Source organism: Hylobates moloch, unplaced genomic scaffold, assembly GCF_009828535.3.
Source record: "Hylobates moloch isolate HMO894 unplaced genomic scaffold, HMol_V3 SCAFFOLD_19, whole genome shotgun sequence".
Lineage (NCBI taxonomy): Eukaryota > Metazoa > Chordata > Mammalia > Primates > Hylobatidae > Hylobates > Hylobates moloch.
Window position 1 is genome coordinate 40,858,948 of NW_026652294.1, and position 23,692 is coordinate 40,882,639.

Genomic DNA, 23,692 nt, shown 5'->3' on the forward strand with positions numbered 1-23,692 from the left:
GAGACATTTATTGACCCACTAGAAAGCTCTCCAAAGCTGTCTCTTGTTTCAGGAATGTAAGCGGATATAACGTGGCAGAATGAGCATTTGACATAGGTGTAGGAGACCTGGAAACCAGCTCCAGAGCACCTCTCCACCTGGGCTTTGCTAGCCCTGGGTTGGGCCTCATGTGAGTCCTCAATCCTGAGATGTTCTGCAGCAACTAGGGTAGAGTCATGACCATCTACCCCATTGGGAGAACCATGCTTGAGCTATGGGAGAACTCTGCAAGTTGTACCCACTGATTATCCGTGACCTCCTTCCTCCATGCCCTGTCCCAAAGTCCCAGGACCAAGCCAGGGGAAAATAACTGCCCAGCCCTGTACGAAGTCACTTCAGCCAAGCCTGGGACAACCAAGTGTCAGTTCTGCCTAAGGCTTGGGGAAAAGTGAGGCCCAGTCACTGCCCTCAAGTAGCCCGCAATCTAGTTAGAGAGAAGAATGCATAAATCCTAAGACAGAAGAACCTGCCTCAGGTCCTTTTTAGAAATTAAAAATGTAACAATAGCTCTAAAGCAAAATAGGACAGGGTATGTGCTGCCCAGGGAGCACAGTGGTGGGAAGAGTTCTTTCCTCTGGCGACAGCAAGGATGCACAATGTCACATCACACACAAAGAGCCTGCAGGAGACCCCAGGTGCGTAAGGAAGAGGTGATGAGATCTAACATTTTTCTGGACACTTACTTATGTACACAGATTAATGGATTTAATCATTCCACAACCCCTGGAGTTAAGTGCTCTTGTTCTCAGAGGCAGAAGAGACTGGGAGACCTATACTTTGGCCTGAGAGTTTCTGTGTCTGAATCTCAACTCTGCGACTTACTGCTCTGGAGCTTTGGACAGATGACTTCATCCTTCTGCTTTAATTCTTTCATTTACAAAATCAGGGTAATAATGGTTCCTATACCTCCAGTGGTGGTAAAGAGTAAGAATACTCAATAGTAGCTGCGTATGTAAATGCTTTGGAACATGGCTGGCATGTTGAAGATGTTTTGTAGGTGATAGCTATTTTTTTTTTTTTTTTTTTGAGGCGGAGTCTTGCTCTGTCGCCAGGCTGGAGTGCAGTGGCGTGATCTCGGCTCACTGCAACCTCCGACTCCCTAGTTCAAGCAATTCTCCTGCCTCAGCCTCCCGAGTAGCTGGGATTACAGGCACTTGCCACCACACCCAGCTAATTTTTGTATTTTTAGTAGAGACGGGGTTTCACCATGTTGGCCAGGGTGGTCTCGATCTCCTGACCTTGTGATCCGCCCACCTCGACCTCCCAAAGTGCTGGGATTACAGGCATGAGCCACTGCGCCCAGCCAGTGATAACTATTATTACTCTCATTTTACAAATGAGGAAACTGAGGCACAGAGATTTACAGTCACATAATCCAGCAGTCCAGCTCTGCAGCCTATACTATGACCCTCTGTCTTTAGTGATAGATACACAGGCATAAAAGGCATAGGCCTGTTGGTCAGAGCCATTCTTTCCTGAGGGAAAGCATTCGGTTTTCTCCTTGCACAGAAAACTCCACTGCACGCGCAACTACATCCACATGAACTTGTTTGCTTCTTTCATCCTGAGAACCCTGGCTGTACTGGTGAAGGACGTCGTCTTCTACAACTCTTACTCCAAGAGGCCTGACAATGAGAATGGGTGGATGTCCTACCTGTCGGAGGTAATCCCCTTCCCCACTGTTTAAACTGGATTCCCCACCTTATGGGTCAGTACTGGGAATCAGAAGGCAGGCAGGTGGGACTAGGGAAGGGCAGGGAGAGATAAGAGGGTTTCCAAGACTTTCTGGCTAGAGAAGCAGTACGTGACTTAATAAAACCACCACCTGCCAAGAGCAGGCCAGGTGAAAGAAACCAAAAGCAGAAGGGTTCACCATGGCTGCTGTATGTCCTTGGGTGGGAATTTCTTAATGTGCAAGCAAAAGAATTGGACCAGATCAACATATTTTACAATTATAGCTGGCCCTGTGTATCTGTGAGTTCTGCATTCATGAATTTAACCAACTGGGGATAGAAGATATCTGGGAATAAAAAGGGTGATTGCGTCTGACCTGAACATGTACTGACTTTTTTTCCTTGTCATTATTCCCTAAACAATACAGCATAACAACTATTCACATAGCGTTTACATTGTATTAAGTATTATAAGCAATCAAGCGATGATTTAAAGTATATGAAAGGCTGTGCATAGGTTATAGGCAAATACTCCACCATTTTATAGAAGGGACTTGAGCATCTGTGGATTTTGGTATCCACAGGGGGTCCTAGAAACAATCCCCCAAGGATACTGAGGGGCAATTATACTATTTTTCTTAAAGCAACAATGCTTTTCCACATTGAAATCTGCATCTATTGAGGTTTTTCCTTTATCCTGCTAATGATGTGGTAACCTATTAAACTAACCTTGCATTCCTGGAATAAATCCAACTAGGTTTTGACATATTATTTTCTTTTTCCTAAGTTGCTGTCTTTAGTTTGCTAATACTGTGTTTTGTTGAGTATTTCCTTGTTGACATTCATGAGAAAGATTGGCCTGTAATGCCTTTGTCAGGTTGGGGATCAAGTTTGTGTTATCCTCTTAAAGCAAATTAGAACTTGTTTCCTCTTTCACTATTCTCTGGAAGAAATGTATTAAAGATAAGTATTATTTCTTCCTTAAATGTTTGATAGATTGTGCCAATGAAGCATTTTGGACCCAGAGGTTTCTTTATTGGAAAGTTTTAAACTATGGATTAATTACCAATCTTATATCCGGATTCTATTTCTTCTGTCAGCTGTAGCAAATGAGTTTTTCTAGGAATTCATCTATTTCATCTAACTGTTCAAATTTATTGGCATAATATTGTTCATGATATTCTCTTCGGTTCTTTTCCAAGTCCCTTGGATCTGTAAGAGTGTTCTCATTTTCATTCCTGATATTGATTATTTGTATCTTTGCTCTTTTTTCTACTCTTTGATCATCGTGGCAACAAGTTTCTCAACTTTATTGGACTTTTCAGAGAATAAACTTTTGGCATTGTTGATTATCTTTATTTCATGTTCTCTATTTCATTAACTTCTGCTTTTATTATTTCCTCCCATGTACTTTCTTTGGGCTTAATTTGCTATTCTTTTTATAACTTTTTTTTACATAATCCTTAAAATAATTGATATTCAGCTTTTTTCTTTTTTAAAAAAATGCACTTAAGGCTATAAGTTTTATTATATAAGGTTTGGTATCAACCATATGCAGTAAGTTCATGCAATATTTTCTTTACATTCAGTTAAGAATAATTTCTAATTTCTGTTTCATTTTTTTCTTTGATCCATGGATTGCTTAGAAGTCTATTTTCTAATTTCCAATCATTTGAAAATTTTTTAGTTATTGATTTTAGCTTAATTGAACTGAGGTTAGAAAACATACTCTTCAGTGTTTCCATTAGGGCAGTTGCTGATGGTGAATTTTCTACATTTTCGTTTGTCTAAAAATGTCTAGAATATTAAGGAGGAGGCTGGCCTTGAACACCTACATGAAGCCCTCATTCCTTCACATTTTGATATTATTGCCAACCTCCCTGAGATGGTCAGCAAGGGTCTGGGAGAGACCAGAGTAAACAGTGAGGGGGCCGGGCATGGTGGCTCACACCTGCAATCCCAGCACTTTGGGAAGCTGAAGCAGGTGGATCACGAAGTCAGGAGATCGAGACCATCCTGGCCAACATGGTGAAACCCTGTGTCTACTAAAAAAAAAGATTATATATATATACAAAAATTAACTAGGTGTGGTGGCATGTGCCTGTAATCCTAGCTACTCAGGAGGCTGACGCAGGAGAATCACTCGAACCAGGGAGTCGGAGGTTGCAGTGTGAGCCGAGATTGCGCCACTGCACTCCATCCTGGCAACAGAGTGAGACTCCATCTCAAAAAGTAAAAAGAGGGAGGGGTTGTCCCCGGGAGGCCCTTCCCCCTCTGTCTCAGGATCAGATGCAGGGGAGTCTGGACTCACCCTCAGGTGTTTTGTCCTCTGCAGATGTCCACCTCCTGCCGCTCAGTCCAGGTTCTCTTGCACTACTTTGTGGGTGCCAATTACTTATGGCTGCTGGTTGAAGGCCTCTACCTCCACACACTGCTGGAGCCCACAGTGCTTCCTGAGAGGCGGCTGTGGCCCAGATACCTGCTGTTGGGTTGGGGTGAGTGACCTGACCTTCAGCTTCCTTTCCTGGGGATCCATCAAAATATGGGAGCCCGATAGAGACTTTAGTTGGACTTAGAAACCTAACTGGAGGTTGCTTCTGGGACATATAAGTCCTCAAAGACAGGGAGCTTTGAAGAGGAGTATGTGTGTGCACACAAATGCACACATATGCACAGGTGCCATAGGCCCAACAGCCTAATGGACACATTCAAAAATTGAGAGTCTTTGGTGGAATCTGATGATATTCCTCCTACCCTGTCCCCAACTGTATTAGTCTGCTTGGAATGTCGAAACAAAATATCTGTGTAGTTTAAATAACAGACATTGATTTCCTGTGGTTCTGGAGGGTGGGAAGTTCACCATGGTTGGGTTCTGGTGAGGGCTTTTTTCCTGGCTTGCAGTCAGCTGCCTTCTTCCTGTATTCTCACATTGTGAGGAGAGTGAGAAAGCAAGCTCTCTGGTCTCTTTTTATAAGGGCACTAATCCTGTCATGAGGACCCCACCCTCATGACCTCAGCTAAACCTAAGTAAGTATCACCAAAGGCCTTATCTCCAAATGCCATCACTGGGGTAGGGCTTCAACATCTGACTTTTGAGAGGACACCTACATTTAGTCCATAATACCAGGTCTTCAAGAAGAATTTTCTGATTAAAAAAAATATGACTAAGAGTATCTAGATTTGGACCCCCTACCTCCACAAACCCTTTGGAGGATTTGGTGCTACAGGATTCAGAGGAAATAACCTGGGCCAGTAATTCAGGAGATTTGGGTTAATATCCTTGGATTTATTCTCAGCTGCTTTGTGACAAGTATCAAGTCGCTTTCCCCCTCTGGGCCCTGGTTTCTTGGGTGGTGAAACAATGGATGGGCCCTGTGCCACCCTCGGTCTCTCTGGCTCTCACAGTCCACAACTCCATGATGTTAGGTTTGATGTTGTAACCACCTGTGGTTAGCCTCATCCACTGTGGTGGGAGGCAGGCAGGTTTGGCTAACCAACTCCTAACTACATTTGCTTGTGTTTTCTCCCCAGCCTTCCCTGTGCTATTTGTTGTACCCTGGGGTTTCGCCCGTGCGCACCTGGAGAACACAGGGTAGGTAATTCACCGGGTGTTATTCTTTCATGAGCCAGTAATTCCCAGGCATGCCTAAATACAAAGAATGACATCATTTTACCAAAGAAAATATCCATCCCTTCTCATTTTGGCCATCTAGAATATTCTTAGGAATGGGAGATAAAATAATCAGAGATCTTATAGCAAGTAGTTTATTAATTTAGTTACACATGCAAATTAGCTCAAAGATGCTGTATAGGTTAGCTGCAGCCCTGGGTATGTAAGGACAAAAATACAAGAATGGTTATTGCAGCATTGTTCATAGTGAGAAAAAAAATTAGCAAAACTAAGCAAACAGAAAACCACTGAATGCTCATCAATATGGGAATCATTGAACAAATTGTAATATACCTGTATTGCAGAATATTATGAGACTACTTAAAGAAAAACAAGTTAGTTGTTATGGGAACTTTTAGGCACTGATTCTCAACAGCCTATTTTAAGCCTATTGCTGAAACGTATATTGTGTGATCCCATATTTTTTCCTTCAAATAGCACAAAAAAACCTATGTAATTAGGAATCTATGTTTGTATGAACATGGAGGAAAATTTTGGAAAGATATACATGCTAGGCTGTTACCACTGAAGAGCAAATTAATGGTAAGGAAAGTAAACTATACCAGTGCTAACAGGAAGGGACTTGAGTTCTCTCCTCTGCCTCTCCCACCCCTCAGGGGAATGATTGGTGGGAAGTAGGGCTTGAGTGCAAGCATCCTTCTTCCAGAGAGCATGAGGCTTTGACTTTCAACCTCCTCTTGTTTTTAAGTCTTCTACTGCCTGCTTCTACTCTTGACCTTAGGTGCTGGACAACAAATGGGAATAAGAAAATCTGGTGGATCATCCGAGGACCCATACTGCTCTGTGTAACAGTAAGGACCATTCCATCCACCTCTTTGTCTCTGAGCCTAGCAGCTATGGGGAATCCCCCCCTGTCCTGTCCCCCAGATTCTCTGATCCCTTGAGAGAGAGAAGCTGAACTATGAGCATTTTCTGCTGAATGAGAAGTTAGAAGCTTCTTGCTCTGGTTCAGGACCTCAATTTGGAGTTACATTGTAAGCCTCCTTCTCTCTGGGTCTTCACACTATGCAAAGAGACCTGCAGTCAGCTCTGTGTCCTGTATTGAAGGGCTGAGATGTGTGCAAGTTCCTGAGGATACCGATGCCTTTAGTCATGGAGGAGCCCAGAATAGCAGGGGTATTGGCTTATATCCTAACACCATCCACAGGAGGGAGGAAGAGACTAAGGGAACTTCTTTTAGAGGAGGAAAACACACAATTAGTATTAACCCAAAATTGTGATGCAGGTTAGAATCAAGACATAGATGCTACTTTGAGACCTTAGGGAGGGAGGACCTTTAATCATTGTGGCCCAGAATATTTGGAATGGAAAGGGATGGTCAACCCAGAGTCAAAAATTCCTTTAGATAATAGAGTATGAGAATGAGATCTGTCGAAGAAGCTAGCAGGAAGGGGCAGAAAGTTAGCAAACACTGGGAAGGGTTAGCAAGATCCCAAAGGGAGGCAGAAAGTATTCCTGCCTAGACACAGCACCATAATCTCTGTGTGCCCACCAGGTGCTGAACACTAGGTGTTGTTCTCTGCCCACCCTGTTCCCCAAGGGGTTGCTGGATGATCTGTTTTTGCCATTTTATATAAATAATCTGGTATTTGTGGTACCATGAAAGAAAAAGGCTAGTTTTTATAGGGGAGTGTCAATGTTTGTCAATAATAGAAGGCAACTCTCTGTTTAGACCTGGGTGTGACCTGGAGGGAAAAATGTTCCTAGAAGTGGTGGTAAAACCGAGAGCGTGAACAGGCCTGTGTCACCTCTAGTCTATGAGGTGGCACACATGCTGCGGCATCTTCCCTCCTGTCACTGGACCTGCAGCTGATAGTGTGCTAGATGAGGTCTGGGCACACACACCCCACATATGGTGTGCTCAGCCCTGCCACATCCTCCTGCCCTCCACAGTCCTCTCTCCAGCCACACTGCCCAGCTGGGGTCCTGTCTGGACACCTCCACCACTGTCCCAGGAACATTTATTAAGCACTTCTGCATACCAGCTCCATTTGTAAGTGCTTTGTGTATGAGTGTATGAACTCATTTAATCTTCCCAACCAACCTATGAAGGTATGCCATTTTTAGGTTTATTTTACTGGTGAGCACACTGAGATGAGAAATTACTTGCCTAAAGTCATAGAGCCAGGCAATGGAAACTGGATCTCAGCCCAAAGGGTCTGACGGGGTGACAGCTGGCACTTTTAACCATAACACTGTGCAGCTCAAAAACTATTTACTGCCTCCTGCCCCCATGCCTGCCATACTGAATGCTGCAGGCTCTTTTGCACCTTAGTACCTTGGTTCAGACTCTCCTCTGGTTCCAACTCTTTCCCTCGCCATCTTTTCCACCTGGTGATCTGTTCCTCATCTTTCAAGTCTTGGGTCAGGCATCATTCTCTCTGTGCTGCTCTACCTGGATGCTCACCTCACGAAGTGAAAATGGCCACACCCTCCTTTGTTCCTTCCCAGATCCTGTGCAGGCTTCTGCTCCAGCCCTAGCCAACACCATTTCAAGTATCTCTTTAAAACCTATTTTCTGCCACTGTAAGCCCCATGTTCTGATCATCCTGGCAGCCAGCCCAAGCATATGGTGGGTTCTTGATAAACATATTCAGTGGACACTCATGGCCTGCACTCTGGACCCTGAAAAGTTCTTGCTAACCAGGCAGAACAAAGCAAAATGGAGGCCAGCAGCCATCCCTAGGATAGCGTTGAGGCATGGTCCAGCTGGAGCCCTAGTGTTTACTTGCAGTCTTCTAGAAGCTACACCAATGGTTCTCCAACTGGGTTGCTCTTGGAATCCCCTGGGTGTCTTTAAAAATTCTTTTTGCCTGAGTCCCACCGCCAGACATTTATGTTTCGTTGATCTCAGGAGTGGCCTGATTTGAAAAGCATGTTGCTACACCCTTGTTTTTCAAAGGATGGTCCTTGGACCGGGTAGCACCAGCATCGCCTGAGCGCTTGTTATAAATTCAGGTTCTCCAGCCCCATCTCCCAGTCCTGAATCCGAATCTGCATTGTAACAAGCTCCCCAGGCTTTGGATGCACATTAAAGTTTGTGAACCTCTTTGTCTACACCTGGAGTTCTCAAAACTGGCTGTGTGTTAGAAACATCATGGTGCCTTGTACCCCAGACCTATGACATCAGAAATTCTGGGAGTGGGGCCTAGGCACTGTAGTTTTTTTCTATTTTTTTCTTTTTTTCTTTTTTTTTGAGACAGAGTCTTGCTTTGTCACCCAGGCTGGAATGCAGCAGTGCGATCTTGGCTCACTGCAACCTCTGCTTCCCGGGTTCAAGTGATTCTTGTGCCTCAGCCTCTCTAGTAGTTGGGACTACAGGCTTCCACCACCACACCTGGCTAATTTTTGTATTTTTAGTAGAGATGGGGTTTCACCATATTGGTCAGGCTGGTCTCGAACTCCTGACCTCAAGCAATCTACCCACTTTCGCCTCCCAAAGTGCTGGGATTACAGGTGTGAGCCACCGTGTCTGGCCCCACTATCGTTTTAAAATCCCGAAAACGATCCTAGTGGCTGGAACTACTGCTTTGGTCCTTGCTGCTTTGGCCTTCTATGGCTGGCTGACCTGCATTCTAGATTCCCTTGGTGCTTCCTAGTTGGGACAAAAGAACATGCTCTATCTTCTCACTTTGGATAAAATGACCTTTACGTGCTGTTGCTTCTATGGCTCCAGTCATGGTCACTCTACTGAAATGGCCACTCTCACCTTAGCTTGCGGTGGACTCCTCATCTTCCCATTCAGACCTCTCCTTCTCCTACTCACTCTACCCAGAAAATGGCTCCACCACCCACCCACCCAGACACCCAAGCTGGAAAGCTTGGTGTTCTCCTAACTTCTGTCCTCTTCCTCCCTGCAACATCTATTCAGACTTCAAGTCCTGTCAATTCTTCTTCTAAAGGTCTCTCCAAGCCATTTCCTTCTCCTTAATCCCTTGGTCTCTGCTCTTCTTCAGCCCCTTGTGATTTTTTTTTTTTTTGTGCACACCTCTGCAAAAACCTCCTTTTTGGTCTCTCTTCTTCATTCTTGCCCCTGACAATCCATCCTCTTGTTGCAGCCCGAGTGATCTTTTTGGAGTAAAATTTGATTATGTCTCTGTTCTACTTGACTGTTTAATGGGTCACTATTTCCCTCAGATCTGGTTCTAAACTCCTTAGAGTCATTCCCTATCTACTCACCTAACCAGAAGTGCCCTATGCTCTACTCGTATGAATACATTTAAAGTTCTCCAGTTCCACCATGGTGTTTCCCTCCTCCCATGCACACATAGGCCTCAAGTGCCTATTGGATGGCCCCAGGTCTGCCTGATAAATTCTCTTTCTCCTTGGAAACTGAGTCCTTTATTAATCTCTCTGTCCCCTACCCCCCACCTCCCTGCAATTAAAATAAGTCAACAGGCATGCCTAGAAGGGAATATTTCACCATCACCCTCAGCTCTTAGAGAGGACATTGCTTCACTGTTGTTGTCTGTGTCTACAGGGACTTGGACTAGAGGAAATGGGCTTGAAGAGAAATGGGAACATTCCCCTTGGTCACAAGGAAGACATTTAACCATGAACTTGTAAAACACTGACATATACCCCAGAGAAAGGCATTAGATCTTCATCTCTATCAGTTTCCAAGAAGATAATCTGTCCTGAACAATAAGGAGCTAAACCTGCTGCCCTCCCAACATGTGCAGCTCTAGGATTCTAGGATTCTGTGCATTGGTTCTAGGGCTCCCTGGAGAGTGGAATTTATGTGTCCCACCAGACATGGAAGGGAAAAGAAAGGCCATGCAGAAAGAAGTGAAAGAGCCAGGCTAGGAGTCAGGAGCCTGGGCTCTATGACTGACTTGTGATGTGTCCTTTAGCCAAGTGAGTTGGCCTCTCTGGGCCTCTGTTTCTTCATCTATAAAATCAGTCTTGAACTAGACCAGTGGTTTTCAACCAGAGGAGATTCTGACCATTGGGGACATTTGGCTATGTCTGGAGACATTTTTAATTGTCATAAATTGGGGATGGAGATAGGAGGAGAATGTTCCTACTGGCATCTAGTGGGTGGAGGTCAGGGATGCTTCTCAACACCCTACAACACACAGAACCACCCCCAGAACAAATAATTATCCTGCCCCAAATATTAAGAGTGCTGACATTGAAAAACCCTGGACTAGACAGTAGCTGCACATTAAAACAACCTGGGGAGGATTTAAAAAATGCCCAGCCCAGACTTACCCAGACTGATGGAATCAAATCTCCTGCCATGTAGAGCTTCCTTAGCACTGGAATCTCATTCAGCCACTCTCTTGTATCTTCCTTTAGCATTCATTGAGCACCTTCACTGGGCTTGGCTTAGTGCTAGGTTATTTCAGAGTTTCTATCCTCGGGGAATTCAAAATTTAATAGTTATCATTCTGAGACTCATAAGACTATGACTGAACCAATATCTGCCTTCATTTTTGGTTATATGACCACATGTTGCAATTTTCCACTGATCTGAATAGACATAACCCCAACTCTAAAAGAGAATTCCTTAAACCACAACGTGGAAGGAACCTGGATTCCTGAGTGACTGTATGGAGCAGAACTTCCTCCACTGCACTAGACAGTGACATAACCAATAAAATAAAATAAGATAAAATAAATCTTTATTGTGTTAAGAAAAAAATAATAATTCTTTGGCCCCCACATATGTTCTATTTAAAATGAAGTAAGAAAGAGTAACAATAATAAGGATTGAGCTAGCAGCACTTGGCATTTCTAGGTACTTAACAATTTTCTTTCAACTTGGTCAAATTTGAGCCTGAGCCCAATTTTGGGGAACATGGATCAGAGGCTTCTGAGGAAAAGCCAACGGTGCATGGCGAACAAAGCACCGGGACCAAGTAGAGTGTCCCATCCCAGGGTCCGGCTCCATGGTGAACATCCCTAGTTATCACAGGTGGATCTCTCCCACCATCCCCTAGACTGGGTCTGCATTTGCTGACCAGCATCTGGGTTGATGCGAGTGTACAACATGCTGGAAATCCAGATGCATCAGCAAATTTTATTTACTGCTTTGTTGGTACAAGGTTGCCTGCGTTTCAGAAATGACCATAATGTGGCAACCTGAAGAATCTAGATGGCCTTTGGGTCTCTTGCCAGACAGAAATTGTAGAATTCCCACCTCTTTCTTTGTATAAGACTTCGCTACTTCACCTGTCATCTGAAGTGTACACTTAGAGTTGAATCATCTCGGAACCTGGCATATTCTTACAGCCTAGTCTCTCCAGCCCTCAGTAGAATATTGGTAAAGCCTTGATTAGTCCTGCTCAAGGACAGCCTTACACAATGATTACATTACACAGGGTCATTCTATCCATACCCTGCTCCCTGCAGTTAACAGACCCAGTGAAATGGCTGTTTTGAGCTAACAAATTGAATGAACCATCTGCTGACTTTATGAAGTCACAAAGTCTAAAGCCTGCATTTGCTATTGTTGAATCTTCTGTGATAGCCTCAGAACTTGGCAAAGCTGATACACTGGTAAAATTTGTCTTCACTGGCCTTGTCCCTCTTTAGGTCCTCTGCCCCACCAGGAACCCAGGGGCTTTCTGTGGCTTCAGGCTTCCCAAGACATTTCCTCACTCCTGTGCTGTCCTCTTCTAAAGACTTAAAGTGTGACTCTCCCTGTACTCTGGGTTTTCCCACTCCATCAAAACTTAGCTTTGCTACACCCCATCTTCTGCTTTAAATGGTGATAATAAGCCAGATCCTAGGTAATTACTGAAGTCTTCATTGTTGCAAAAATGAATGAAGAATGAATGAATGAATGAATGGAAAAGGGGCTTTCTTCCTTCTCTCCCAGTGATTCCTTAGCTTCAGTGGGATGTGCGCCTTTCAGCAGGGCTCTTGGGGAAAGAGTGTTTTGACTCACAAGAGTAGCTCTACAGGATAAGCATTTTAGTCCACACAGTGGGCCAGAGGAGGAGGGGTTTGGCGGTAGATGGAAGAGTTTAGGGGTGGATGAGGCCTACCCCTGAGCTCCCGCTATACCGGCAATCACCTCTGCCAACTTGTAGGCCCAGATCTGTGCACGGAAGCTGGGGCAGCAAGAAAGTGTCACCAAGAATGTCACATCTGAGAATGCATCTGTATTTTCCAGAATCTGGAAGAGATCCTTATATATTTGGGGTCCTTAGTGCCCACCCCCATCTGGTCACAGAATCCTGGAGGAGTTGGCTGGGTTCTTGGAAAACGTCCTCACTCAGCCCCTTTCCTGCTTGTGTGCAAATGAAGAACAGCACCATCCAAAACTACCTGCTGACTCTTGTCTTCTTGGAAGCCCAGATGAGCAGAGGCTTCATGGTACCCCCAGCTAGGGTTTCATCCTGTGGCAGTGAGGAAGTGCCTCCTTCATATGTTCTATGGGTTGATGCCCATTTTCTCATGTCTGGTCTCTGGAAGACACAGAGAACAGTGAATCAACATGCTTCCCATTATAACCCTTCATCGCCTAGGAGACAGTCCTGATTGAAATTAATTTGCTGAAATAAATGCCTTTCTGTTGTTAAGCTTGCTTTGTAAGAAAAATGCCTGTGTTCAACAAATCACCAAGCCAAGGACACAACGTTTTCTCTTTATGATGAGAGGCAGATATCCCATTAAAAGAAATACATTACTTGGTTACATTCAGCTTGTATTTAAATTTTCTGTTCCTAAATATTCTTTGGCTGGGAAACTCCATCATTCCTGCTGGCTTCAGGATTAGCTTCTTGCCTGAAACTCTAGCCTTTTAGCATTGAGCATTGATTCTCCTGAGGACGATAAAAGCAAATAATAACAGACATATATTGAATTCAACAGCTTGCATTTCAATATGTAGCTAAAGGATTTTATTTCTAGGTAGGGACATTAGTACTGTGCTGACTCAATGTCTGTAGAGATTTTGTTCTATTAATTGCTGCCTGTTCACCCTTTCTGTCAGTTCTTTCTATATTGCATAAAGCCATTTTTAGGTCTTTTTAATTTTTTTTTTTGAGATGGAGTCTCGCTCTGTTGCCCAGGCTGGAGTGCAGTGGCACAATCTCGGCTCACCCACAACCTCCACCTCCCAGGTTCAAGCAATTCTCCTGCCTCAGCCTCCTGAGTAGCTGGGACTACAGGCACGCCACCACCATGCCTGGCTAATTATTGTATTTTTAGTAGAGATGAGGTTTCACTATGTTGACCAGGCTGGTCTCTAACTCTTGACCTCGTGATCCACCCACCTCGGCCTCCCAAAGTGCTGGGATTACAGGTGTGAGCCACTGCACCCCGCGTGGTCTTTTTAATCTTAAAAACAGTTGCAACCAAAAGCCTCTTCCAGCCTCGCAAATAAAACCGAGGAGACATTATCTCATTGTGTATCCCTTGTCAACTAATATTTGAATGCCCTGCTTCCCTTCACAGCCAAGCCTCTTTAATGTTGTCTATGCTGTCCCTCCTCTTCACGTTTCATCCACAAAACCAAACTCTGGAATCCAGCTTGTGATCCCACCTCTGCATTGCAGCTTCTCTTAGTGAGCTCCTTGTTGCTAAATGCAGTCTTATTTTGCTTAAGTTCTATGTAGCATTTAAATCTTCTTAAAATTCATCCTTTCGGGGGCTTCCAGGATGCCCCTTCTGTGTGGTTTATTCTAACCTCCCTAGCTACTCTTTCTTCATCACCTTTGCTCTCTCCACTTCCTCTATCTTTCCCTTCACTACGAGGCAATTCTCTTAACCCTCTTTCTCTCCCAGCTACACAGTCTCCCTGGATAATCTTGTCTATTCCAGTGGCTTCATGCTCTGGCTGGGACTCTCTGCTGAGATTCAGACATAAATAGCTAACTGCCTTGGAACATCTCTTGTGTTCAAAACTACTGGAGTCCTCATCCATCCTCTACTTCCCACCCAATGCTCTTCCTTCCCCACGTGATCCCTTTATTGGCGAATGGCAGTACTGCACATTTGAGATCTACCACAAAACGTCAGGGTCATGCCCTCACATCCAATCAATAACACAGATCATTTGACTCGTACTTCTTCATCATTTCAAATTGATCCCCTCCTCTCCATCATGGAAGCACCAGGACTGCTGCTGAGTTCTCTTCTCCATCACTGTCCCCCAGGAACTCTGAAACTACTTCCCAAGTGATCTCCCCTCCTCCAGCCTTACCCTCACCCAATCCATTCTCCACACTGCCACTGAAATTATCTTTCTGAAATGCAGAGGTACAAATCTGATCAGGTCACTTCCCTGCTTAAAATCTATCACCGGCTCTTCATTGCTTTCAGAAGAAAATCCAAACTCCTTACCTAGCACAGCTGTGAAAGACCCTGCAAAAACTGACCCACCCTCCCTCCCTCTCCAGTCTCACTTCTCACAAACCCTGTTCTCATTCTCCAAGCTCTACCCAAACCCAGCCACTGCTTTTCACCACTTCCAGGGGGCTCTTGATCTCTCCTGAGGCTGCAGCCGAGACGTCAGCCAGGGCTGCAGCCATCTGAAGGCTTGGCTGGGGCTGGAGGATCAGCTCCCAAGGTGGTGCACACACGTAGCTGGTGGTGAGTGTTGCTGGTTTTGGGCCTGAGAACTCAGTTACCCCATGTGGGTCTCCCAATAGGCTGCTTGAGTGTCTTCACAAAATGGTGGCTGACTTCCCCTGGAGTGAGAAACCTAAGAGAGAGAGAGAGAGAGAAAGAGAGAGAGAGAGAGAGAGAGAGAGATAGCTGGGTGGAAGCCAGCCATCCTTTTGAGGACCTAGCCCAGAAGTCACATAACACCACTTCTGTTACACCATATTCTTTTCGTTAAGTGCAAGTAACTAAATCTAGCTCACTTCAAGAGGGGAATAAGGGGGATTAGGCTCTACCTTTTGAAGGGAGAAGGGCCAAGGAATTTGCAGGCATATTTTTAAATTTCTTTAAAGGCTGACGATGGAGGGCTGGATTTTCCCAGTCCATGACAGTCATGGAATGTATTCTGGGGAGTAGAGAGCATATGCTGTCCGTGAATTCCATAGCAGCTACAGGATCTCAAGTTAGACACCAATAGGGATGGAGTTCTTTACAGAAGAGAGGCAGAATAGCGTTCTGTTTAAGTGAAGGGAGGGTTATAATCCAATGCATCTGGGTCTAATTACAGGCTCAATCACTGACTAGCCGTGCAACCTGGGAATTACACTTACTTCTCTGTGCCTCTGTTTTCTCATTGTATTATAAGGATAAAAATAGTTGTGGCTACCTTGCGGGGGGCGGGGGAGTGTCGTAAAAATTAGCTAAAAGAATGCCTGGACCGTTCTTAGCCCAAAGCCTGGCATGGTGCTAAGTACTAAGTCCTTTGGGACTCTGGAGATTCAGATGGCCTTTGGGACAGTGGCGATTCAGATGGCCTTTAGGACAGTGGAGATCACAGCTAAGCATTTACTACCTGGCCAGCTAACTGCTAAATTGTCCCTGGTTCACATTGAACTGATGGAACTGATGGCCAAGCCCAGCCTGACCTTGAAATTCACAGCTATGTGGAGTTCATCACTTACTTAACCAACTCTGCTCTTTTTTTCAAGGTCAATTTCTTCATCTTCCTGAAAATTCTCAAGCTTCTCATTTCTAAGCTCAAAGCTCATCAAATGTGCTTCAGAGATTATAAATACAGGTGAGTGGCATAAGGTTGGTCCCCAGCCATCCAAGGTTATTGTAAATCCTCTGGCTTTTCTACCTAATGTCTTGGGAAGGACATTTATCTCCTAAGGCCAGGGTATCAGAAAGAGCAGTTCTGGAAAGGTGCTATAGGATCACGTGAGGGTTTTGTCAACAGTGATGACCTTCTATGATGATGAAGCAAATGGTGAGTAGTCAAGGGCATTCCCATCCCCCAGCAGAAAACTGCTAAAATGCCCCCGAGAGGCCAGGAGTGATGTCTCAGACCTGTAATCCCAGGACTTAGGGAGGCTGGGGCAAGAGGATCGCTTGAGGCCATGAGTTTGAGAACAGCCTGGACAACATGGTGAAACCCTGTTTCTACCAAAAATACAAAAGTTAGCCAGGCGTGGTGCATGCCTGTAGTCCCAGGCTAAGGTGAGGGGATTGCCTGACCCCAGAAGGTCAAGGCTGCAGTGAGCCATGATTGTGCCACTGCACTCCAGCGTGGGTGACAGAGTGAGACCCTGTCTCAAAAACAAAAACAAAAACAAAAACAAAAAGCTTCTAAGAATGGGTGGTTGTGGGAAAAGGACAGTCTTGTTTGAATAGAAGTTTGGCAGTTGCCTTCCTTGGGGAAGGATTTGAAGAGAAGAGATTATTTGGGTGTTTTTGAGACCTTGAGAAATGAGACCACAAACTTTTAGGGCCTAAGGAAAGACATCCTTCCACAGGCATCCTTTATTTGTGACTTGTCGTCGCTGCATCTCACCTTCCTCTTTCTGAGATGACAGCAGTCCTCATTCATAATAAGTCAGATCATAGGTATTTATTAGATCTGCATTGTTGTAAAAGCAAATGAATGAATGAATGAATGAGAGATAAAGGGTTTCCTCCCTCTTTTTCTAGTTATTCTTTATTTTCTTTCCTTTTTTTTTTTTTTTTTTTTGACAAGACAAGCGTCCTGCTCTTGTCGCCCAGGCTGGAGTGCAATGGCATGATCTGATCTCGGCTCGCTGCAACCTCAATCTCCCGGGTTCAAGCCATTCTCGTGCCTCAGCCTCCTAAGTATCTGAGATTACAGGCACCTGCCACCACGTCCGGCTAATTTTTGTATTTTTAGTAGAGATGGGGTTTCACCCTGTTGGCCAGGCTGATCTCGAACTCCTGACCTCATGATCCACCGGCCTTGGCCTCCCAAAGTGCTGGGATTACAGGCATGAGCCACCGTACCTGGCCTATTCTTTGCATTCTATGTGGCATATGCATTCAGCCGGGTTCTGGAATGGGAGTGTTTTAACCCACAGAGTAGCTCTAAGAGTAGGAATTCCAGTCCACACAGGAGGCCAGAGGAGGTGGGCATGCGTGAAGATGGTCCTAGCCCTGTTTCTTGCCCCTTTATAAGGCCTGACCCAGGTGCTGGGAAGGGAGTTTTTCCTTTTATCTGACAAATATTTAATAGATGCTTACAATGTACCTGGTACTGTGCTTGGAATAAAAGGTGGACACGAGGCTGGGCACAGTGACTCACACCTGTAATCCCAGCACTTTGGGAGGCCAAGGCGGGCAGATTACCTGAGGTCAGGAGTTCGAGACTAGCCTGGCCAACATGGCAAAACCCTGTCTCTATTAAAAATACAAAAATTAGCTGGGTGTGGTGGTGTGCACCTGTAATTCTAGCTACTCAGGAGGCTGAGGCAGGAGAATCACTTGAATCTGGGAGGCGGAGGTTGCAGTGAGCCAAGATCGCGCCATTGTACTCTGGCCTGGGCAACAAGAGCAAAACTCCATCTCAAAAACAAACAAACAAACAAAAAACGGTGGACACGATGTAGACCCTGCATCTGAGGAGCATGCATTCTACTTTGCTAAGGACTAGGATGTTGGCATGGAGCAGGAGGTGGAACGGAGGGAGCAGGCCACGACCCTAGACTTGCCTACTGGCCTTAGGCAAGTGCCTTCGCCCCTTTAGCTTGCTTTGTGGTGTGTGAAAATGGGAGTGTCACTGCAGACTCATCTCCTGCTTAGTATGGGGATTCGAGGAGGCTGTAGATATGGTTATAAATATGGGTGGCCACTCTATCCTCCCTCCAGGAGGTCTAGAAGGGTAAACATACCGGGTTCAATAACGGGCAGACATACTAGAGTTGCTAGTTGGAGCTTTGGTCCAAACATTTTGCAAGAAACCCGTAGCCCCGGGGAGCTGGCCTGGCCTGGGCTCCAGGGAGCCACGCTGTCTCTCTTGGCGCCTCCAGTCGAGGCTCCAAGTGGCCAAGCAGTCTCTTTGGCCCCCTTCCCAAAGGCTTAGCCTCTCTCACCACTCTGAGGGTGGAGCTTCAAGGCCTGCTCTAGTCCACCCTGGGTGCACTCAGGGAGGAGAGTTCTCTCAATAAACAGGTGCCAGGAAAACCAGGGTGCCCCAGAAACTGGACAGAGGCAGTGTTTCCAGGAGACAGAAATGGTGCAGTTGACCCCAAAGGGACTCAGAGCTGACACACTGCTGCTTTGTGCCCCCAAAGCCTACCACGAGCCACTGGCACCTTCCCCATGCCCAAGACCCACAGCAACCCCTAAATAGTTTTCATCATAGCTGCTCATCAGCATCCCCGGAGAGCCAGCCAGAAGTGCAGCCCTGTGAGCCCTACCACTGGGTATTCTGGCTCCATAAGTGTGGGATAGAACCTCACAGAGCAGCCGTGTCCAACTCTTTGAATGCAAGGACATTTTTGCTTATCTGTGGTGGCGGATATCACAAAAACTATGCATGGACCTTTTTTTTTTTTTTTTAGCTCACCAGCTATTGTTAGTGTTAGTTTATTTTACGTGGGGCCCGGGACAACTCTTCTTCTTCCAACGTGGCCCAGGGAAGCCAAAAGGTTGGACACACCTGATACAGAGTCTCCCAGGAGATTCTGATACACAGCCAGTGTGGAGGACTGCTGGGCCAGATGTTCCAGTGAAAGAACACATGCTAATGAATAAGCATTAGTTAATCAACTCTATTGCACTCTACACAAAGAACAAGTAAACAGAAAGGTGGCCAATGAAAATGGCAGGGAAACCACAGAGGGAGGACGTTCTCAGTGGAATATTCTGGTCGGGCCATTACAAATGTCATGCAGCCTCAATATTCTCTTTTCCAGAGTCCCCTCTAGAGTTATCCAAGGTAGTGGTTTTCAAACTTTTCTGATCACTCATCTCTGTCAGTAAAGAAATTCTAGGCCACACACGGTAGCTCACGCTTGTAATCCCAGCACTTTGGGAGGCCGAGGCGGGCAGATCACGAGGTCAGGAGATCGAGACCACGGTGAAACCCCGTCTCTACTAAAAATACAAAAAATTAGCTGGGCGTGGTGGCCGGCGCCTGTAGTTCCAGCTACTCGGGAGGCTGAGGCAGGGGAATGGCGTGAACCCGGGAGGCAGAGCTTGCAGTGAGCCGCGATTGCGCCACTGCACTCCAGCCTGGGCAACAGAGCAAGACTCTGTCTCAATAAAAAAAAAAAAAGAAGAAAAGAAAAGAAATTCTGAGCACGTCCCTCCTCAGGTATATGCATGGTCTCATGAGCTAATATATATATTATAAGATAGACCAAAAAATAGAAAATTTAAGAGGATAGATAAAAATTAATATATATATACAATGTCTATTATCCTCTATTATAATATTTTCTTCCAATATCAAATAGATTGCCTGGCATAGCCCGGGAGGGTGCGTACCCACCAGGAGCCATTGGTCTGGGAAAGAGTAAATCAAGATATTGGGGAGACCCTCATGGCTGAGTGATGATCCAGGGTGACTCCTTTGTGGGGAGAAAGAGTAACCCTGCCTGACATATGCAGTCTGTCTGGAAATTCCTTTTTTCCTCTCCCCTGCCCTTGTTCACATAAAAAGCTCAAGAAGAAGAAGAACTTGGGGCTGGGTGCAGTGGTTCATGCCTGTAATCCCAGCACTTTGGGAGCCTAAGGGGAAGGGATCATATGAGGCCAGGAGTTCTAGACCAGCCTGAGCCAGAGTGAGACCCTTTTTCTTTAATAATAATAATAATAATAAAAGAGGTACCTGGGTGTGTGTCTTCCCAAAGTCCTTCCATGGTGAGATGCCTCACTTTGGTGAGTTTGCCACCACCTGGGTATGGTACAGGAAATCCATCTATATTCTTCAGTGGCTGAGACTTTGGGAGGCTGACTGACCCCAGCTGAGCTCACAATGTATATAAACTAGAACATTGTTCATTTTTAACATCTGTGGAAGGTGGGGATAGAGGTAGAGCATTCCTTTCTTGTGCCCACGTGCCTCCCAAAATTTCCTAATCCACAACAGCAGAAGATCCAGGAATCCAAAGAACATTACTGGTGATCACGTCACAAAGCAGAGTCTTGCTGTTGAAGGATCCTGAGGGTAGCCTGAAAAATCACCATCTGCCCACAGCACCAACTACCTGTTGAGAAGGAGACTCATTCTCCAGATCCAGTGTGCCCTCCACACTAGTACTAGAGTGGGATAGGTACTGAGAATGTCCTCCCTTTGTGGTTTCCCTGCCATTTTCGTTGGCCACCATTCTGTTTACTTGTTCTTTGTGTAGAGTGCAATAGAGTTGATTAGCTAATGCTTATTCATTAGCAAAAAGGCAGGGACCTATCTCTCAGGACACACCTAAACCACCTTATTTAACTCCCTGAGCTGGTAAATCCTACAGCATCTATGAACTCACTTGCCCATTGTGCTCTTAGAAAGCATCGCTAATTCTCTCATTTTCAAGTTCTGAGAGAGGGCTCTTTACTGTAACCCCAGTGGGGCATTGGCACCCCTCAGCTCCTCAGCTCACACTGCCCTCTTCCATGTCGGAAAGTTGTTCCTCTTCCTCATCCCCTTCCATGTTTGTTTTCTCTTAAAGACTTCTGATGGGATAAGAAGGAGGAGGTGACAGGGCCCAGCATATTTTATCGAAACTCTTGTAGGTATAGGCTGCCTCCAACTCTCGAAGATTTTGAGAACTTTTAGAATGTAACCGTGATCTGGCCTCCCTCCAGGATTATATTTTAGGAAAGTTTAAATTAAACACATTTAGGCCCTGCCAAAGAGGCAAGTTGCTAGGAGCTAGAGAACCTTCTGTAGTCTTAGCCCTTGTCCCTGGGCTTCCACTGTCAAGCCAAGGAAATAAAAAATGGTCCATCTGTCTGGCTTGGAGAAAGAGAACTGAACCAAGTGTGAAGGAGGAACTTTGAGGCTATAAACAGGGTAAGCAATGCCCTAGGAATGCGGACAGAGTTCAGCAGACCCTCAGCTCAGCTGGAATTCTCTGTTCTTCGTGGTTCCCAGCTCAGAGGCAGCTCTCTTCCCCTAGATAAAGGGCCTTAACTCTCCATGGGATGCACCTGGGCAGAGCTCTTGATTCGTTTATAAAAGAGAAGCATTTCATTTTTTTTTTTTTTTTTTTGAGATGGAGTTTCACTCTTGTTGCCCATGCTGGAATGCAATGGCACGATCTTGGCTCAGCGTAACCTCTGTTTCCCAGGTTTAAGCGATTCTCCTGCCCCAGCCTCTGAAGTAGTTGGGATTACAGGCATGAGCCACCACGCCCGGCTAATTTTGTATTTTTAGTAGAGATGGAGTTTCTTCATGTTGGTCAGGGTGGTCTTGAACCCCCAACTTCAGGTGATTCGCCCACCTCGGCCTCCCAAAGTGCTGGGATTATAGGTGTGAGCCACTGCGCCTGGCCCGACAAGCATTTCTTAACATGCTAAACTCCAGTTCTTTCTGAAAGGACTTTCTGATAGGCAATGTAGGAAACAAAAGCTTTTCCTCAACCCTCTTAGGGTCCCTGGCTGGGTCTAAAAATTAGACAAAGACAGATTAACAAAAGAAAAAGCATGCAAGTTTATTTCATAATTTTTATATGACATAGGAGACTTCATAAGGAAAGGAAGACCCAAAGAAATGGTCAAACTTGTGTATTTTTATGCTAGGTTTGATGCAAAGTGGACAGTCATGGGGGAAGTATGATTGAACAAAGGAGATCTAATGGTCATAAACTGGGGGAAATTTAGCAAGACCTGTTTGTACAGATTCCTGTGTCATTGTGTCTTCAGAAATAAGGACGTTCCTTTCCTACACCTCTCACAGGAGGGTCTTGTGATCCGCTTCAGGAGAAGGCCAGAAAATCCTTCCTAGGTTTCATGACCGTCATATAAAACTTATGAAATAAGGGGAGAAGGGTGGGAGTTCAGAGAGACCTTCCTGCTTCTGTGGTTTTCTCAAATTCTTTCAGCTTAAAATAGTCAGTATGTCAAGGTGCCGTATTTTGGAGTACCATGTTCTGAACCCCATCAGCAACCAAAGACTAAAAATGTTACAAATTCAAGTAAAATTGAAAAGAAAATATTGAAAGTATAAGCAACCAAAAGGCAGGGATGGCTTCTTTAAAAATATTAATAACTAAAATGTATTGATCATTTATCATGTGTCAGATACCATTTATTCTGAGGGTTTACCCCATGTTATTTGTTTAATCCTTATGACAGCCCTGTCAGGTAGATGCTATTACTATTATAATCCTCCTTTTACAGATGAGGAAACTAACAGATAGAGAGGTTAAATAATTTGCCCACAGTCATAGCACTAATAATTGGCAACACTGAGATTTGAACTCAGGCCCAGATACTCTTCCTGTGTCCTGCTGCCTTTGACTACAGCTCCTTCTTTCCCACTATATTCACTCATGTGCCATAAGCAGATGCTCAATAAATATTTGTTGGATAGTTAAATGATTGCAATAAATGGAACCATTTAAATAAACAAAAGGTTATGGATGAAAATAAGCATAAACACAGTCTGTAGGAGTAAACTGCTATTGCTATTTATGGATTTTCATCTGGACAGGGACACAAATAGTACTTCGTCTAAGGAGAAGTTAGAATAAGGTGAAGGGTAGACAATCCCTTCATGTCTCCATCCAGAAGGGTGAGTGGCCCAAAACCTTATTAAAAATTGTTGTTCTTTATAGATCATTCTGTATGAAATGAAATGTGGGATCAGGGAACAGGAAAAGGACATTAGTGGGAAATCCACATAAACCCCGAACTTTAGTTCCTAATAATATACCGTGTTGGTTTCTTAGTTTTGACAAACGGGCATGGTTATGTAGTATGTTAACATTAGGGGAAACTGAGTGAATAGACATGGGAACTCTCTGTACTGCCTTTGCTAATTTTCTGTAAATCTAAAATCATTCCAAAATTAAAAGTTTATTTTAAAAACCGTAACATCATAACATGGCATCAGAATAAGCTGATGATAAGACACAAGTCTGTTTTTAGGCATATAAGTCTGTATCATGAAAACCCAGACCAGAGCAAGGGTCACAAATTCAGACTCTTACAAGGGCCAAGCAAGTAACACAATTGAGTAGTATAAGCCGGGTGGGGGCTGGAGGTCACAGCTTCCCTCTAAAGGGACAGCCATTGCCCGGCTGTAACCAACGATTGCTATGCAAGAATTTGAGTCCAATGTTGCCAGATCTCCTCATTTTTCAAAAGAATCCAGAAACCTGGACTCTTTTTCTAGAAATATTATTATTTAAAGATGACTCCAATAACAAAAATTGATCCGTGGCCTAAGCAAAAGTTGTCTGCAGGTCAGTTACTATCCATGGTCACCACTTTGTAACCT

General features: G+C 44.8%; 1 protein-coding gene across 1 annotated transcript in view; it reads left to right on the forward strand.

Moving 5' to 3' along the window:
• Positions 1 to 23,692, forward strand: part of GLP2R (glucagon like peptide 2 receptor) — a 66,809-nt gene that overhangs the window by 29,856 nt on the left and 13,261 nt on the right. Inside the window, exons 6-10 of the mRNA XM_032138249.2 lie at positions 1,549 to 1,702; positions 4,048 to 4,207; positions 5,244 to 5,304; positions 6,125 to 6,194; positions 15,951 to 16,039. Coding sequence (XP_031994140.1) covers positions 1,549 to 1,702; positions 4,048 to 4,207; positions 5,244 to 5,304; positions 6,125 to 6,194; positions 15,951 to 16,039 — 534 coding nt within the window. The remainder of the gene's footprint in view (positions 1 to 1,548; positions 1,703 to 4,047; positions 4,208 to 5,243; positions 5,305 to 6,124; positions 6,195 to 15,950; positions 16,040 to 23,692) is intronic.